This window comes from Meriones unguiculatus, chromosome 11, assembly GCF_030254825.1.
Source record: "Meriones unguiculatus strain TT.TT164.6M chromosome 11, Bangor_MerUng_6.1, whole genome shotgun sequence".
Classification (NCBI taxonomy): Eukaryota; Metazoa; Chordata; class Mammalia; order Rodentia; family Muridae; genus Meriones; species Meriones unguiculatus.
This window is the reverse complement of record NC_083359.1, coordinates 74,086,055-74,103,967: the sequence shown is the minus strand read 5'-3', so window position 1 is coordinate 74,103,967 and position 17,913 is coordinate 74,086,055. Positions and strand designations below refer to the sequence as shown.

Below are 17,913 nucleotides of genomic sequence, written 5' to 3'. Positions count from 1 at the left end.
TTTCCTGAGGGTGAAGGACACTCATTTCAGAGGCCTGGCCATGGGGCTTCGTCCCCACTGGTGTCTTCATGCAAGGTCAACGCTTGAGGGTTCTTTTGATTGAGTTCATTGTTGTGAACATGCTCAGAGCTCCTCCTCTACCATTCTTTTATTGTTATTATTATTATTATTATTATCATCATTATCATTATTATATTCTAGACTCCAGAGGCATAATTTTCCATCTTCTCTGAGGTCAAGGACTAGAGTGGCAACAAAACACTTGACTTGGAGTGGACACAGAGAGAAAAGCGTTGAGCTGCCATCGACACACCTGAGAGGCCTGTTCTGTCACCGTTGATGTGCATACTGCCAGCGTGGTTGAAGTCCTACTAACCCGATGCCGCTGACTAGAGTCAAGGAGGAGTCTGGATAGCTGGCAGGCGGTTTCATGCTGGCTTGAGCAGCACATGCTGCTGGCCGGGCCTGGGGGTATTTGCATGATTAGATGGAAGGTATTATGTTGGTACATGTGTATATGTGCATATGTGTGTGTGCAGTGCCTTGAGGATTTCTTCTGGGCTCTCTGCCTGCAAATGCCACCACAGAATCTGGCACATGTGCAGTGCTTCAGCTTGCTCTCTTTCCTCTTGAAGCCCCCCCCTTTTTTTTTTTTTAACATTCATTCAGTTGCCATCGTCACTCTGTCACTGTTTTACACAACTGCCTGGAAGAATAAATCTTGTCTAGTATTTGTAATAGATTTCCCTCTGCAACCCTTCTTCTTAGCTTTAATATTTTTTGTTGTTGCTGTTGCTGTTTTGCTTTGTCTTGTTTTGTCTGAGTCAGGATTTCTTTGTGTAGCCTTGGCTGTCCTGGACTCTCTTTGTAGAACAGGCTGGCCTCGAACTCATAGAATCTGCCTGCCTCTGTCTCCCAGAGTGCTGGGATTACAGGTGTGTACCACCACACCTGGCCGCTTTTAGATTTCCTTTTACTGTTTTGTTTATGTGTTTATCTGGATGTGGGTATGTGCATAAGAGTGCAGGTGTCTGAGGCGGCCAGAGGTATCAGATGCCCTGGACATGGAGTTACAGACAGTTATGAGCCACCTGATATAGGTGCTGGGAATTGAACTTGGGTCTTCTAGAAGAGCAGCAAGCACTCTTAACCACTGCGCCATCTCTGTGGCCTACTTTTAGATTTTTTTTTAAACTGCCTCTTGGATGCCCCCAAGTGTTAGTTCATATCCACTATAAGAATTCTTAGGGTTGGTCAACTCAAGTTGTGTATTTGTATTTTGAGTTAATTAAGTTTGTATGTGCAGTATATGTGTGTTTTATATACATGTATGAGTATGTGTGTGTGAGTCTGTGTGCATGCTTGTTTATGTGGAGGCTAGAGGTTGACATCAGGATATCTTTTTCAAGTTCTCTCCACCTTATTTTTTGAGACAGGGTCTCTCATTGAATTTGGAACTCCCTCATTGGCTGGAGTAGCTGGCCCCCTGCTCTAGCAACCCACCCATTGCCACCCCACTTCCTAATGCAAGGTTAGAGATGTCTTGTGTCCTGCTTTTATATGGGTGGTGGGGGTCCAGACTCAGACTGGGGTCCTCATGCTCGTTCCGCAGGCATCCTAACAGGGAACCATGTCTCCAGCTCCTCAAGTCATGTAATTTCTATAGCAGAATCCAGGATTTCTCTAACGACCCCCCCCTTTCTATTTTCTTTTTATGCTAACACTGTTTGTGTACAATCAGCCGTGCCAGACATGAGGCAAATATCCCGGATTCTTTCTTTGCCTTTGTCGTTCACCTCTGCATATATTGTTTACCGAGTCTTCATGGTTTTCTTGTTTTGTAAACATTCTCTCTGTGACCAGCTCTTTGCTTTGTATCAGGTAAGACCTTCCCACAAGCTCCTCTGCATTGCAACACTTCACCAATTGCTTTCCCAGCCGTAAAGCATTCCTCATCAGTTCTCTCCTCAGCACCTCTTCTCTGACCATGGAGAGAGTACGCCCTCACCGCTGGCCTTCCATTTCCTAGAGGACCTGGCCTCTCACCCCTGAGGAAGACCACTTAAGTCCCCTGTAGTCAAGTAGGATCCAGCTGGCTACATTGTCATGCCATCATTCTGTTGTCACATCACCTCTGAAACCGTCTTTCCCCTCGTGCTTTATTCTCCTTAATGACTTTGTTTATGCTGGGCTCTGTGCCTGCTGCGCCCTTGCCAGCATCGTGCAGTTGCAGTGTGGGCACCGCCTACTCAGGAAGCCTTTTCTGGCACCTCCAGCACACTGGCTCCCTCTCAGTGTTTTCCAAGATATGCTGTCTGTCTCTTCACATTTCACTCACATTGAGTTATGCTGGGGATCAGAAGATGACACCCCGAAAGAGGGTACTTTGGCATATGGAGTGCTTTGAACTGAAGGACAGGGGTGTAAAAGAAAGCTCTTTCTGACCTTTTGACTTCTCTTCCCCTTTATCTCTTCAAACAGAAACTAAACCACCTCTTCCCCAAAGCTGTTGGAAGAGCTCAAATGTTACTCAAAACTCACTCCACCTTTTCATGTAAGATTTGCAATAAATAAGTCGCCTGACTTATGTCATCTGCTGTTACCCGCTAAGACCCTCATCCCAGAAGGGATTCTGCTCTGCACCCAGAGAAGACATGCGTGGGGTTTGAATGTGGTGTTCCCCATATTCTTGAGCATCTGAATACTTGGTCCCTAGTTGGTGGGGCTGCTGGGGTGAGTTTTTGAGGTGTGCCCTTGCTGGGGAAGTCTGTCGCTGGGTTCGGGCTTTGAGGTTTCAAAAGCCGAGCACTGTTTCCAGTGCTCTCCTACTTCCTGTTAATAGTTTGAGTTGTGAGCCTTCAGTTGCTGCTCCAGCCACCATATACATCTGTCTGTCATGATGTCCTCCCCACCCCCAACCCCCAATGGTGATGGACTCTTATCCCTCTGGAACCATACGCCTTCCTCCCACACATTTCCTCGGTCGTGGTCTTTTATCACAGCAGTAGAATGCATCACACTACACAGAGCAGTCGCAGCAGGCCGTGCTGCGTCACCTCTTGCTCTTTTGTTTAGGTCAGGTCACGTCCCTTTGCCCAGGCTGTCCATTCTGCGCTGAACATAAGCACCAGTGCACCGTTCCCCTGAGCCTTCTCTTCTGAGCACTCACGGGTCACGAGGAACCATGAATATATCATTTGCTATAGGTTTCGCTTGTTAGCCTCCTGTCTTCAGTCGTGGGAATGTAACCTGTGGCCATATGATGGGTGAGAAACAGTAGCTTACCGTCTGCTCCTGTGGTTCCCCTGGCTTCCTTTTATGTTTTCTCTGTGGCACTGAATGGCCTGGATGGCTGTGTAAGCCTTGTGGTTGTGTTAATATCTGAGTCAATAATTAGGTGAACAGGTGCTGAAGGGGTGTATTCTCTCCATGTCCATGTCCTAAGTGCTGCCAGCACAGGACTGCTGACCTCATCTCAGAAAAACATGGGACACACTATCAGTATGGAAATCCCTAAACAAACCACCATGGCATGGCCGTGTACTCAAAGCGGTCCGGCTATTGGACACATCGCCGGAGGAAGTGAAATAATTTAATTACCCAGAAAAGAAACCTGAGCTTGCCTGTTACTGCAACACTATTTACATTAGTCAGGGTGTGGGACTGATGGGTGAGTGGGTTGTAGAAGTGTAGTGTATATATGCACGGTTGAATATTATTCATCCTTAAAAGGATCCTGTTCCTTGCAGTAACATAGACAGAACTGGAGACATTACGTGAGAGGAAATAAGCCTGGCACAGAAAGACGAGTGCCACTTGTTCTCCTTCAGTTGTGGCTATTTAGACAGTTGATCATGTCAAAGAGAATAGGGGTTTCCAGAGGTCAGAAAGGGAAGAGGGAAGGTGGCTGGTGAGAAGGCATATAATTAGGACCATAGACAATGGTGTTAATTCTGCATTTCAAAGCAGCTGGAGAATAATGTAAAGGTTAGAAATACATGGGGATGATAATATGTGTTGTGACAGAAATGCTAATCATCCTGGTTTGTTCACTTCAAATTATAAATATGTCTTAACTTACCCTATCCATAAATACATACGTGTATATAATATGCATGTGTATATCTATGAAACTCACGTTTATATTTAAAATAAGGAGTAGGTTCTTTTTAGTTCTGTGGATAGGTCCCAAACACCACATGAGACATTTCGTGTATGTTCACAAATGATTTAGTTATTTATTGTTTATCTGCAATTAGAATTTTGTGTATCATCCTTTAACTGGCACTCCTAACCTAGCAAACGAGAGAGTCCATACCCCAGCAGCTGTTGACCCCGTGCTGAAGCTGGTGCTGAGCTTGCCGTCCTGTACTCAGACTTTTCTTGGGCTTTGGCAGTTGGGAGCTTGCACACATAGCTAGGCTACTTGGGCAGAATTGTAGATATTTATGCCATGGGTGTTAGGTGTGCGGCCTGAGAAGAAGCCGGGTTCTGGTAGCAGAACAGTTGACCAAAGAAACAGCCATGCAGCATTTTTGTGGCCTTGGTATCATGGTCTTGTCAGCAAAGTCATGGGTTCTGATTAAACCCAGATTGAGCTGTTTCCTGTTAGCGTGCTAACCCACAGGGCAGGCTCAGGCCTCCTTGTCTGGCTTTCCAAGTCTGACTTATTAAATATTGTCTGCCAAGGGTTCCACCCTTTTCTTTTAAACTTCAATTAGAAGTTATTAAGATAATACAAACAAAAATAGGTTCTGAAGTCTCTTAAAAAGGATTATGGACCAACTGACTCTTTCACTGCAAAAATGAAACATTTTTAGTTTATCCAGGCTGGCATATGGCAGATGGCATTAAGATATGGTTTATTTACATTTATTTATTTATTTAGATGTGCGTGTGTGTGTGTGTGTGTATGGGCTTGCATGTATGTGTGTACTATGATGCATACATCTGGAGATCAGAAGAAAACGTCTGGAAGTCAGTTCTCTTCTACCATGTGGGTCCACGTGATTGAACTTAGTGGGTTAGAATTCAGTCTTGATGGCAAGCTGCTATACCCACTGAGCTGTCTTGCTGGTACAGTATATATGTTTTTTTTTTCGTTTCATTTCTCTACAATTTCATTTCAAAATGATATCATCGGTCAGCAGATAGTTGTACGTTTTTGCTTGTTTGTTTGCTTGCTTGTTTTTTGAGAATGTACTCAAAAAAGCCATGCCTTGTGCACTATTGTATTATCGTGTGGGCAGATAGTTATTTTGACAGTCTTTTGAAGTACAAAGCAAAAACTACAAACCATCTTTACATTTTTAGAATTACATTAAGAAAGAGATGAAAGAGATATAGTTGTTTGAATATTGTTTGAATATTGGTCAGTTAGAACTATCTGAAGACAAAGCAAAACAAAATCCTGGTCTATCTGGTGACAGCAAGCAGCCTTGAGGGCATTTATTAAGAATATAGAAACTCTACAGAAAACATTATACAAATGCACCAACCACTTAGCACCCATTGTTGAGTTTTGTGAGAATGATTCCAGCCAACAGCACAATTCTGTACTCCACTTTCTGAAACTGCTGCTTGCTCTATGCATTCACAAATCGTCTAAATCTGAGCATATTTTATTAGCTCATCTCTCAGGTCACCCAGGCTTCTTCCTGTTGTACAGATACAAACACTGAGGAGCAGGAATCAGTCAAGGCACAAAGGAGAATCATGCATGCAGACTGAAAGAAAGAGCCTGGCTAGAACAGCCATTCCATTCCCTAGGGAGTGCTTTGGAGGCCGGCCAGATCTGCTCTCTGGCAGGAAAAGGGACCCATGTGGTCAAGTTCTCCAGCAAGCACTTTTCTCTGTGTTTGAGTTCTTGGCCACATCAATATCAGTGAAACTTTAGTTCTTTTAAGTCATCCTTACTTTCAGTAAGAAATGTCTAGTTTTAGAGTGGAGTTTGTACTTCAAGGTAAGGTAAGACTCATGAAATTACAAAACTGCTTGGTAAAGGAGCCCTGATATATCACAAAGGAAGGAAGTTTAATCTAAAATTAGAGTCTGACCATTCCTACCAAGGGACAAGCCATGCCTTGTGCACTACTGTAGGCAGATAGTTATTTTGGCAGTCTTTTGAAGTACAAAGCAAAAACTACAAACCATCTTTACATTTTTAGAATTACATTAAGAAAGAGATGAAAGAGATATAGTTGTGTTTAGATACACTTTTTTATTGTATTTTATTTATTAGCTTCTTTATTTGTTTATTGAAAAAAACAGCCTCACTTTGTATCCAAAGCTGGTGTGGAGTTTATGGTGTAGCTCAAGCTGGCCTTGAATTCACAGCAGTTCTTTGGCCTCAGCCTGTGGATGGCTGAGCATATAGGTGTGAGCCACTAAGCCTAACTAATTAGCAGTACATTTTGTAATGTCTTCACTTAGATTTTTCTCAATTAAAGTAGAAAGTGGTAAATACTCATTAGGAAGTCCTGCGCAGTGGCACATGCCTATAATCCCAGCACTCAGAGAGGCAGAGGCAGGCGGATCTCTGTGAGTTCGAAGGCAGCCTGGTTTACAAAGTTAGTCCAGGATAGGACACAGAGAAACCCTGTCTTGAAAAACTAAAAAAGCAAAACAAAACATGAATTAGGTCTTCAGTGCACTGCAGTTCATTCTGAAGTTGTAGAAGATGTCCTCGGAATAAAGGGAATGACCTGGAAATGCTGGGTGGCATTCCTACCTGCTAGAGTCTATGGTCATATGTGGACACACCGAAGGCTGAGAAAGTCAGCAAGAAAGAAATCTTTGACTTTATTTTGATTCTGTAGTCTCCATACTTGACATAGTACCCCCTCTTAAAACAAAACAACCTAGTGTTTTATAGTACATACTCAAAGCAGTGCTGGACCCAGTAATTAAAAATGTAATTAGAGTTTGAGACTGTACATCTTTCATTCATTGTTTCTGCTTTAAGTTAATTGGAACTTCTGGGGAACAGATGGATACTGAGGTTCAGCTTGTGGTAAAATTAGTACAGAGTGAAAAAGACTGTTACTGGGCCTTGGTCTGAGCCAACAGTCCAAACAGCCCTAGAGAAATACCGTTTGCTCTTCTTCCTCAATCAGACCTGTGTCCTTGGAAAGTTTTCTATTAGAATTTTTTTAGTTTTTATTTATGTATAAGTATTGTGTATGTGTGTGTGTGATGCCCACATGTGTGTCACATGTGTGTTTATGCGCGAGGAAGCCAGAAGGTATAAGATCCCCTGAGCCCAAGTTACAGGCAATTTTGAGCTGCCTGACATGGGTTCTGGGAAGTAAAATTTAGTCTTCTGGGAAAGCTGGAAGCTTGAACTACAGAGCCATTTCTCCAGCCTCATCCTTAGAAAACTTAAAGAATTAAGTAAAGAGACAAAGCCAGGCCCCGCAGTCCTTCCATCTGTTCCTGTCAGCAGCCAGACATGATGGTGTTAGGCTATTCTGACCTAACAGAGCTTGCCGCCCTGTGGGTCCTTTTGAGAGCACCCTGGGTTAATTTCCTTATTGTAGTTTAACTTCTGACAGGGCAGGCGAAGAAAAGGCAAACTGCAGAACTCAGGAGCCACAGTTGTTAACATTAGAGAGTCATGTCTTGTCGCTCTGATTTCTGTACATATGACTGTCTCAACTTAGGCCTTCAGGCCGTCAATATTAAGTAATTCAGTTTATAATTCAGATAAGCTGCCTGTTAGTTTTTTTTTTTTTTTTTTTTTGTTTGTTTGTTTTTGTGCCAATACTTTTCAGCAGAGAGACTAATTATTTGCTTTGGAAACAGATTCATCACAGATTTCTTCTTGGTGGGTCAGTTTCCTTAGCACCCATAAAGGAGTTCAGCTTGGAAAACTACATCTGCATGTAAATTGCCAGGCACAGATTTCCTGAGCATGCAAGGCACACCCTTCTTTTCCTGCAGTTGGATGCTCTTCCTTCAGCCTCAGTTTTCAAGCCTTTCATGTTTTATCACTAATTTTTACACATTATGGGTTGTGTGTGTTAACGTGCAATGATACCTACTGGTAACTGGAGGTTTGCTGTGTGGTGCTAGTTGTTTCTCGTATGTGCTTATTCTTTTCTGTTTGCAAATTTCCAAGAGCAGGATTGCGCACCCATCATCTTTTCCCTTGCTCTACTGGGATAAGCCCCAGGCTTTGCAGAACAGGTGGTTTGTTTTTGTTTTGTTTTGTTTTGTTTTGTTTTGTTTTTGCCCCTTCTCTTGGTTGCTGGTGTATGAAAGTAGAATGTAGATTGCTGCCTGTGGGCTGATGGCTGTCAGGTCACGTTAGGCCTCCACAGAGAACCACTGAAAACAGAGTTCCTCCTTCGCTCATTTTTCAAGCTGTGACCATGTCTGCTCGAATAAAACCTATGTGGAATATACATATGTGTATATATATATGTATATAATATATTATATATGTATATTTGTGTGTTCTGTTGTATATGTAAACATACATACATATATATGTATATATATGTATGTGTACATGTATATATGTACATATACATGTGTATATGTATATATACATATATATATATATATATAATTTTGAAACAGTCAGCTTTCTAGAACCATTATGTGCTGACTCTTCTGGCATACCTTAACTGACACTGTCTTTAAAAATGAGTTGGAGTCTTATCTTTATCAAGAAAAAGAAGATCAGATAGTGGACGATTGCTAAACTCCATCTGGGTGATAGAAAACATCTTTGATAAAGTATTGTCATCACCCTCGCTGTCACTAGGCATGCAAGGAGAAGCCAGTGTATAGCTATAAAGTAATAGTCTCTGTCTCTTCAGAGAAAAAGGGAAGCCACCGCCACACACGCGCCTCAATGGCCACCATTCGGCCACCACTGTGCTCACAGGAGAACATATGCCTTACAGGACTTCTAGAGAAGTTGTGTGGGAGTAGACTGAAGCACTGACTAGTGATTTCAGTGTTTTCAGTTTTACGTCAGGGAAGCATGTCATCTGATGCTAACAATGACTTCGTCCCCTAGGTTGAAGGGGACCAGCTGCCTCCAGGACACACAGTCTCTCAGTATGAGACGTGTAAGATCAGGACCATCAAAGCTGGCACCCTGGAGAAGCTCGTGGAGAACCTGCTGACGGCTTTTGGGGACAATGACTTTACCTATATCAGCATCTTCTTGTCGACTTACAGAGGCTTTGCATCGACCAAGGAAGTGCTGGAGTTGCTGCTGGACAGGTGAGGTCTAAGGGCACGTGCCCAGGGACCAGAGTGTGGCTCAGAATCTCCGGCGCTTGCAAGGCTGGGAGGGAGGAGAGACTAACTGGAAAGGCCAACCTTTGGAATGAGTGGCATGCAGAGAGTCAATTATATGGTCTGTAAAAATCTCATTCAAAGCATTCATAAGGCATAAAGGCTGAGTGCGGTGATATATGCTTCTAATCTTAATACTCGGGGAGCTGAGCCAGCCTGGACCACATAGCAATGCTTTGTCTCAGAAGCAAAAGCAAAAACAAAGAAAAATCAAACAATAACTGAAATCTTTAAATTTAAACAGAAAAGTTATAAGTAGTCCCCATAAACAGAGATTCAACTGTTTATAAATTTCAATTTCTGTTAGCTGCCCCTAATTTCAAATTGGAAACAGATTAATTTTTAATTTTTGTAATTGCTTTACAAGTACACAACCAGCTAGGAATCTCCTTGTTTTGGAGACTGAATGTGCTCATATGTATGATGAGCACGTATGATCATTCCGAGATTCATAGGAAGCAGCTGATGAGTCAGGACTTGGGCAGTGACAGTCAGCATTCACCATGTTTTCAGTGTTTAATGGACTTGTGCATGAGTGATGTCCGTGCTCTTTGCTGTAAGGAGCATGTGGACACTAACTCACACATGGACAGCCTTTCTGTTTCCTCCTTACTTTGTTTTATTTATAGTAAACCTTAGCTATTTTATAAACACATCGTTATGTTGACTTAGTCCTGGGACAAAGAAAACTGTCAGCCAAACAATTGTTCTAGAATAATGAGACTCCTCCTTCAGGTCCTTGTAGTCTGGGGTTTCCTGCCTAAGGAAGGAAGTGGGAGCCAATGCTTTTGGTTTTTGTTAGGCTTGGTGTGTGTGTGTGTGTTTGGGGGGGGTATGTGTTAATTTTAAAAGTATATACAAATCATGTTGAAAATGTTAAAAATTCCTATACCATGAAGGTATGAAAAGAAATATTAAAACGTTTTCTCAAATTGCTGTTTTTCTCAAGTAACACTAAGTTTTAAAATATAGATTTCATATATATCTGAAAAACTTCACATACACATTCTTACTATACAATGCATCGTATATTATGTCTTGATAGGCTTATTTCTTTGTTAGAAGAGTTTAGTGAGTACACAGTGAGAGGTCACCAGGCTGAGGAGTAGCTACAGTGCTACCTGACTACATAGACCTGCAGCGCATATAGTACATGAACTGAATCAGTCAGCGTACACAGTGTATCCTACAATCTTTATTCTTACCTGTTTATCCATCTTAGAGATACTTTTGTTTATTCAGTGAATCATCATTTGTAAAAGGCTTTTAATAGTGGCTAGCATATTTAAAGTACAAAATATGTAAGTTATTCTTTCAAATAAGCAAGTATAGGTAGATTTTTCTAGGTTCTTTTTTAGTGGCTTTCTAGTACTTACTGAGTTGATAATTTCCTGGACAGAGGATTAAGCACTTCCTAGTTTTTAAAAATCTGTGAGCATAATGCCACAAGGATCACCTTTACACATATGCATGTTTTCTGAAAGCTTTTTGAGACTCCTATAATGATCTCATAGAAGAGCCACTAATGCACCACATTGTAGAGATCTGGAAGCCTGCAGATTGGTCTCCAGGAGGCCTCAGCAGAGATCTGGAAGCCTGCAGATTGGCCTCCAGCAGGCTGCAGTAGCCATGCTGCTCTTCTGGGCATTGCCTACCACAGGAAACACTCCCCAGCTGGTGATGTCTATCTCTTCCCCTGAGCTGCCTTCACTGTGATCTGGCCATTGAAAAATGGGTTTGGGACTCATGCTTCTCATGTTTAGGAGTAGAGTTTGGTATTTCAAAAGACAGTTACTCACCATTTGTTGTGTCTGAACTCTTTTCCTATCCTATACTCTTTTCCTTTGAACTATTTGAATCTAATTGCATATTAAGGAAATTAGATTTATTGCCTGTAATTGTGTTGGGAATATTTTTCCTAATTTCTTCTTTGATTTTAAAGTCTGTTCATTAAGTATTGGTATATAACTATTTTCTGTAATATTTGTCTGTCTTCAGAAAGGCTTTGAATAAACAACTTTTTATTCCAGGTTAAGGCTATTGACAAGATTAGATTTGCCCTCAGAGTATCTGTTAGCTTTCTGTGACCATGACACAGGACTCACACAATCAGTGTATGAAAGGAAAAGCTTTACTTGGGGCTCAGAGTTTTGGAGGTTTCAAGGCTGTGGTCACTTGGCTCTGTTGTCATTTTGTCCTGCCAAAAGTCAGTGTATCATGGTGGGAATGTACCAGAGAGCACAGCTGCTCACCTTTGGATACACAGTAAAGAGAAGGAGAGTTGAGGTTTCACCATCTCCTCTTGAAGGGGACTACAGACTGCCAAGTAGGTACAGCCACGTGAAGGCTCCTCCGCCTTCCTGGGAATCTAGCTTTTGACACAGAGACATTTGTGGGGCACAAGATCCTAAACACTGGGTCAGTGTTTTTGTGGGTGCATACTCAGGGAAGTTATTGAGTCAGTGTTCACTAACATGTTTACATTGAAGGACACTCATGAAGCACACATGCTTTGTGGTACATCGATCACGTCATGACATCCTGTGCTACAGCATAAGGATCTTTCATTTTCTGCAGGACTGTACATGGCAAAATATTAAGCCTGGAAAACATGTGAGTTTGAGTCTTTTTTAAATCATTCTTATGTAATAGTTCATATGTGTAAGTAGAAATTGGAGAGTTATGTGAGTTTTCTCTTCTCAATACTTCATAGCTCTGAAAAGATAGAGCCTGGTAACTGCTGGTAGGCAGTATGAGGAAATGAAAATCTCTTACAAGTTCGCTTTGAAATCAGTGACCTCTTCTCCATAGGAGGTAACTTCACTGATAATAGCCCACAGATGTCCACAGTGGGTGAAGGCGTGCACGTAAGCTCCAGCTGTCTATCCTAAAGACTGGACACACACACACCAGAATTAGAATGTTTAGTCTATGACTTTTATTTAGTGAATTTTTTTTTACATCTTTTCTTTGTTCTATTGATAGACAAATTAGGATTTTTTTTAAAAAAAAAAACAATAACTGGATAATAATGATTAAATACTAGATCCAATATGAATTCAGATTGTACTGAATTCAAACTATCATCTGAAGTATAGCTGAATGAAGAATTAAGGTTTAGTCTGTAGCATGTGAGTAGGCTTAAGGCTGGCTTTGAGTGTGATCTCAAGAGTTCAATCCACTGCTTGTTTCTGAAATGAGGGGATTAAGAGCTAAATACCTGTGTAATGTAACGTGCAGCAAGTGCTCTGCAAGACATCACATAGATGGAACTCAGAAACAATTTAGTTTCTGCCCCGAGGTCGCTTCGAGATGGATTGCTGTGAGCTGATGGGGCTTAAATTCTGGTGCTCCTCACACGGCAGTAATCTCTGCATGATTCTCCCTTCTTCATTTGGTATTCCTTTCCTGCAGGAGAACCCCTCAAACTGCAGAGGCCAGCTCCGTTAGACTTAGATCCAGCCCTAAGGACTTAATATTTTCCTGCAAAAGATAAGGCTGACACACATGTACTAAGCAAATTATCACACAAGGTGGTATAAAATACAGTTCTAACATTTGCTGGTTTAGGAGTTCAGAAAAATAAATCCCATTTATTTTCCTTTCTCTGCAGAAATTTAACCTTGTGGCTGCACCTACTTGCCAACCTCAACAGAGGATATTTCTTCCTCACTCCATTTCTTGCTCACACTGAAATCTCGTGGCCATGTTTCAGTTTCCACAGAAATCCAGCTGTAGATTCTGTGAAATGCTATGCTCCTCAGTTGGTTGTTAGAATTTTTATGTCTGTGCAAACCCAACCTATTCTGAAGATTAGTATTGGAAATACTGTTTTTACAATAATGGGTTGTCAGACTTGTTTGTGAGCTCAGATGGAATCTTTAAGGTATTTCTTTTGGTGTCTGCAGTGGAATGTAAAGGAACACTGAGAGCCAATTGCAGAGGTGCTAACCTTGTAATAACCAGATGAAAATAGACTCATGTAGATGCTTCAGTGTTTATTTCCCACAGAGCACGGCTTATTGAAATCAAGCTTTGATTTCCTTTAAGACTGCCACTTGTGGTTTTTCTTGTATGGAACTGTTTATTTTCTGGAATTTATTTTTAATCTTTTCATGTTTTTTTCTTACTAATATGGGCCTGTGTGATTGATAAATAGACAGTTGTTTGAAGTCATGACCAGGTAATTCCACATTCACTTTATCCTTTATTGGCCTCTCTATAAGGACTTCTGCTTGCTGTGCTTTTTGCCATGGCCTGGACTTGACGTTTTCTTTGCTTCCTTTTAACCCAAGAGGAAGTTACTTAATTGGGGGTTGACTGTGTCGAGGCTTTGAGATTTTATTTTCTCTAATGTCAAGAAAGACCTGACTCAGAGAGATCTGTTTAAAGCCTCATTCCACTGTGTAAAGAAGTAGGGGAGTAGATACCACTGAAAATGTCCGACCTCAAATGTTGGCAGAAACCCCCTTCAGCAAGTGATCCTAGTAGTGCTGGGAATGGTCTACAGAGGTGCAGATCCTGCTGTTTTCTCAGAAGTCTCATTTTCTCTGATAGCTAAGCTAGCAAAATGTCAGCCTCATGCAGAACAGAGAAAGCCAGGTCTCCAGAAACCCTGGCCAAGCCATTCTCAGCCCTCAGGTCAGTGTGGAAAGCATTAAGTTTTCCTGCATTGCAAGTGAATTCCCTCAGAGAACTCTTGGAGAGCTTAAAGGTTGAGGCCTTCTACAAACCTATGCTTTAAGATGATAATTTTGTTTAGGTCACAAACACAAGGCTAATTAGTAGGTCTTCAAATGAACTTCTTCTCCCTGTGTCTGCTTGCCGTGTGTTTTTACAGACTCCATCTCATGTCATTTATTTATTACAACTCCATGCTTACAAATGGGAAACGAGTGGCTCGAAAAACATTCAGTCAGCAAGCAGCAGACAGGGAAAAGCTACCCCTGTGAGATTCAAGACATTTTCCCAGGATGCCCAGCACCTCGCATGCCAACTCACAAAGAAGGGATGACGGGGACCCTTCTTAGTCATCGTCCTCACTGCTTCCTCAATTCAGTTCCTTGGAAATGACACTTCACAAACTGGGGAGCAATGCACTACACGTCAGTGTTCTCATTGCCAGCTCCAGAGTCATTTATCAACTGTTTAATACAAAGTGCCTGCTTTGCAAGGCACCGTGTGCCAGAGCTTGCCATGCCCCCGCCCTCGTCCTAAATATGTAATGTGTGCTGGTAGAGGGTAGCGCTCATCAAGCCAGTACACAAAAGGATGGAGATAATTAACCCCCGTGGACCATCATGCCTCTAAGTCCAGCCCTCGGGGGGCTGAGGTAGGAGGATCACTGTGAGTTTGAGGTTGGCCTGGGATCCAGAGTGGGTGGGACCTCATCTCCACCTCCTCCCACCAAGATGTTTTAAATTTACTTCAGGAGGTTTTTCTTAGGCCAAAAATGCTTCTTCTTCTTCTTCTTCTTCTTCTTCTTCTTCTTCTTCTTCTTCTTCTTCTTCTTCTTCTTCTTCTTCTTTTTTAGAGTTTTAGGATATTTTATAGAAGAAGCAACTTCTCTTTCAGTCATGAGGTTCGTCCTTAGATTTATTTCCAGTTTGCCCTCTGTGATACTTTTAAGTGTCCCTCAGAATCTATATGCTAGAGCTTTACATCCTAGTGTGGTGTTCCTGGGAGGCAGGGGGCTACAGGTGAGCCACAGTGAGAGATCTCCAGACCATTTGGGATGTGCTCTCTCAGAGGACAGGAAGCCTCAGTCTGTCCCCCTTTGCTCTTTCACCTCCAGCTATGGAATAGGTTTGCTCTGCCATGTCTCCCACTATGATGTGCCTTCCTTGCCCAGACAGACAAAAACAACAAGGCTAACCATGCATGGACCAAAATTGAACCAAAATAACTTTATTCTCCTTGTAAATTGATTAGCTCAGATATTTGTACAGTGAGAAAAAGCTGACCAGCTGGCTAACACATACCCCTTTCCTTGTTTTAAATCCTCTGAGAGTCAGGTTCCTTAGCCATGTGATGTGTGTGTGTGTGTGTGTGTGTGTGTGTGTAAGGTAATGTAAGGTAACACATTGGTTGTAGAGTCCTGTGTCATGTTCCTTAGCCATGTGATGTAAACGTAAATTAACATGTCAGGTGTAGGGTCCTTTTGAACTTTGACCTGATAGTGCAAGTAAAATTTTTACTCTAACAACTACAAAAAGTGTCTGGTGTTTTCCTCTCTTGGTGGCATTTGTGATGATCCAAATTCTCGTGTTTGCTCTGCGTATTCTTGGGCTGAAGCCCCTACCATGCCTCGGAGAGGAGTGATGCTTGTGGTGGGGGTGTAGGAACACTACCTAACAGACAAATGTAGTAAGTCACTCATGTCCGTTGCAGTGTTCTGAAGGTATAGCTCTGGATGCCCCCCAGATGGTGCTCAGATCTAGTGAGAGGGTCTAACCCACCTGTTGAGTGTACCATCCTATCAAGACAGTGAGGACTAATATGTTTTTAGTTAAAAAAAGAACAAAGAAGAAAGGAAGAAAAAAAGAAAGAAAGAAGAAAGAAAGAGAGAAAGAAAGAAAGGAAAGAATGATTGTTTGTGCCCTTGTTGCCTATGAACTCGTAGTAGTAAACTTTGTAAAAAGCGCATCTTACAAATCCACTCAGTTCTCAAATGCCTCCTTAGAAGAAGCCGGCTAAGCATGTTTGCAAAGCATGCAGTGTCTCAAACGGCTTCTTAAACCTCACTTACAAATACTCAAGTTTTCATTCCGTCCCGAGGTTCAACTATGCACCTGACAAGCAGTCTTAGATTAGACAAGAGTTTGAAAGCTCTCAGGGAATCTCACCTCTGCTTTGCTTCTCTTCCAGCTTAAAATGCAGACATCCTGGATATCCTGATGAGAATGGTAGCTTCATTTCATTTTTTAAAGGTTTTGTTTATAGCAGACAAATTTAAATATCCAGGTCTGGGTTTTGAAGTTAAAGCCTTTGGATGTATTTTTCACTTAGGAAAAATAAAAAACATGTTCATGAAAGACAAGTTGAACTGAGGTTGAGTTTCTGTCCTGTGACTGTGAGAAAGATGAGATTATTGAGTAGTATAAATGAAGAGGACCACAAGAAACTGTGGGCATCAAAATGTCTCTAGCATAATAAAAGTTTTTAAGTTTGTAGGTCCATTGTTTACAAAGGGTTCATTTTCCTGCTGTTTGATGTTGTAGATGTGTTCGTGCTCTCAGATGGATATTTAGCTCACAGAACAACAGAAGATAAACCTTTGTAATAATTTGCGCATCCATCTGTGGCAGGCAGAGAGATGGAAGGAGGCCATGAGCCCTTAGGAAAGGCAGTGAAGCTGTGTCTTTCTTAGAGCATGTAGAAAGGAGCATGGTCCAGCTAACAGCTGGCTTTTCAGCTCTGAGACCCATGCCGGACTTCAGACCAAACCTAGCTATTAAGCAATCTGATTGGAAGCTACTGAATTCGTGGCAGTTTGTTTTAGCGGCCATAGCTAAGAAGTGAGGACATGTTAGGGAGATTGTCTCCTAAAATCTCTTGCTCTTGGACTCAGGGATGCCAAGGGTCAGGTGTTTACCCTTTGCCTTCATTCTTAGGGCCACATGCCCTGGTCATCTGTGCTCTCACAGCTCAGAAAGCACCACCAGAAGCCTCAGCCTCAGGGGACAGGCACGTTGCTCTTTTCTCCCCGTGTCTATGCCAGTTAACCAGAAAACTTGAATCTGGTGCTGTTTTAGAATTACTGCCAACCATAACCACATGAGGGAAACCGAAGTAAGTTCTCTCCCTGGCTGCTTTGATTGTCTTTGGTAACTCGATTCATCTTTTATATTTCCAAGTGGTCCCGCCTCCCACTCAGCTGACTGGTGGGAATGGTCAGTGGGCACACGGGAGACAGCAGAGCCCTGGGTGGTGGGAGACAGCTAGCCCAGGTGCTGAGGGGATGCTGTCAAAGCTTCGTCTCACATGATAACCAGGCTTTCTCTCCCTGACGTAGCGCTTGTAAGACCTAAGAGATAAAAATGTTTCTTTTAAGCTGAGCTGAGCTTTCCTGCTTTCCTCCCTGACTTAGCAACAGAGGAGGCAGGCTGCCGTTACTTTTTTTTTTTTTTTAATCTGAGAAGAATATTGACATTCTCTGAAAGGTTTTTTTTAAAGTATGCATATATTTGGAAATTAGAAAGCTGACAAGAACTTGAAAGACAATGGATATGTTCTGAGTGGCAACCAGAAAGCTTTAAATTTACCTCATAATCTAAAGCAGGAGTTTTGACTATTTTCTAGCAACTGGTAGAAAAAGTTGATCACAGACTCCTTTAAGAATCTGCTAAGCGTCTTCAGAGATTGCCCAGTGGGTCAGAGCACTTGCCTCCCAAGTGCGAGGACCTAAGTGTGAACCCCAGACGGTCTCCTGAAATCTCCTGAAACGTCGGAGTGGCCACCCCCACCTCTAACCCCAGTGCCTGTGGGGGCGCAGAGACAGGACTGCTGGGGTGGGCTGCCAGCCTAACTCCAGGTTCAGTGAGAATCCGTGTCTCCAGGGAATAGGGCAGAGAGTGATGGAGAGTGATTACTCCCCACCCC

General features: G+C 42.3%; 1 protein-coding gene across 4 annotated transcripts in view; it reads left to right on the top strand.

Moving 5' to 3' along the window:
• The window catches only part of Rgl1 (ral guanine nucleotide dissociation stimulator like 1), a 257,262-nt gene that overhangs the window by 177,851 nt on the left and 61,498 nt on the right, over window positions 1-17,913 (top strand). For 3 of the 4 annotated variants that reach the window (XM_021632873.2, XM_021632871.2, XM_021632872.2), the window contains one exon: window positions 9,029-9,237. In XM_021632873.2, coding sequence (XP_021488548.1) covers window positions 9,029-9,237 — 209 coding nt within the window. Of the gene's footprint in view, window positions 1-201; window positions 495-9,028; window positions 9,238-17,913 lie in introns of all 4 variants that reach the window. The other variant, XM_021632875.2, reaches the window with a different exon arrangement.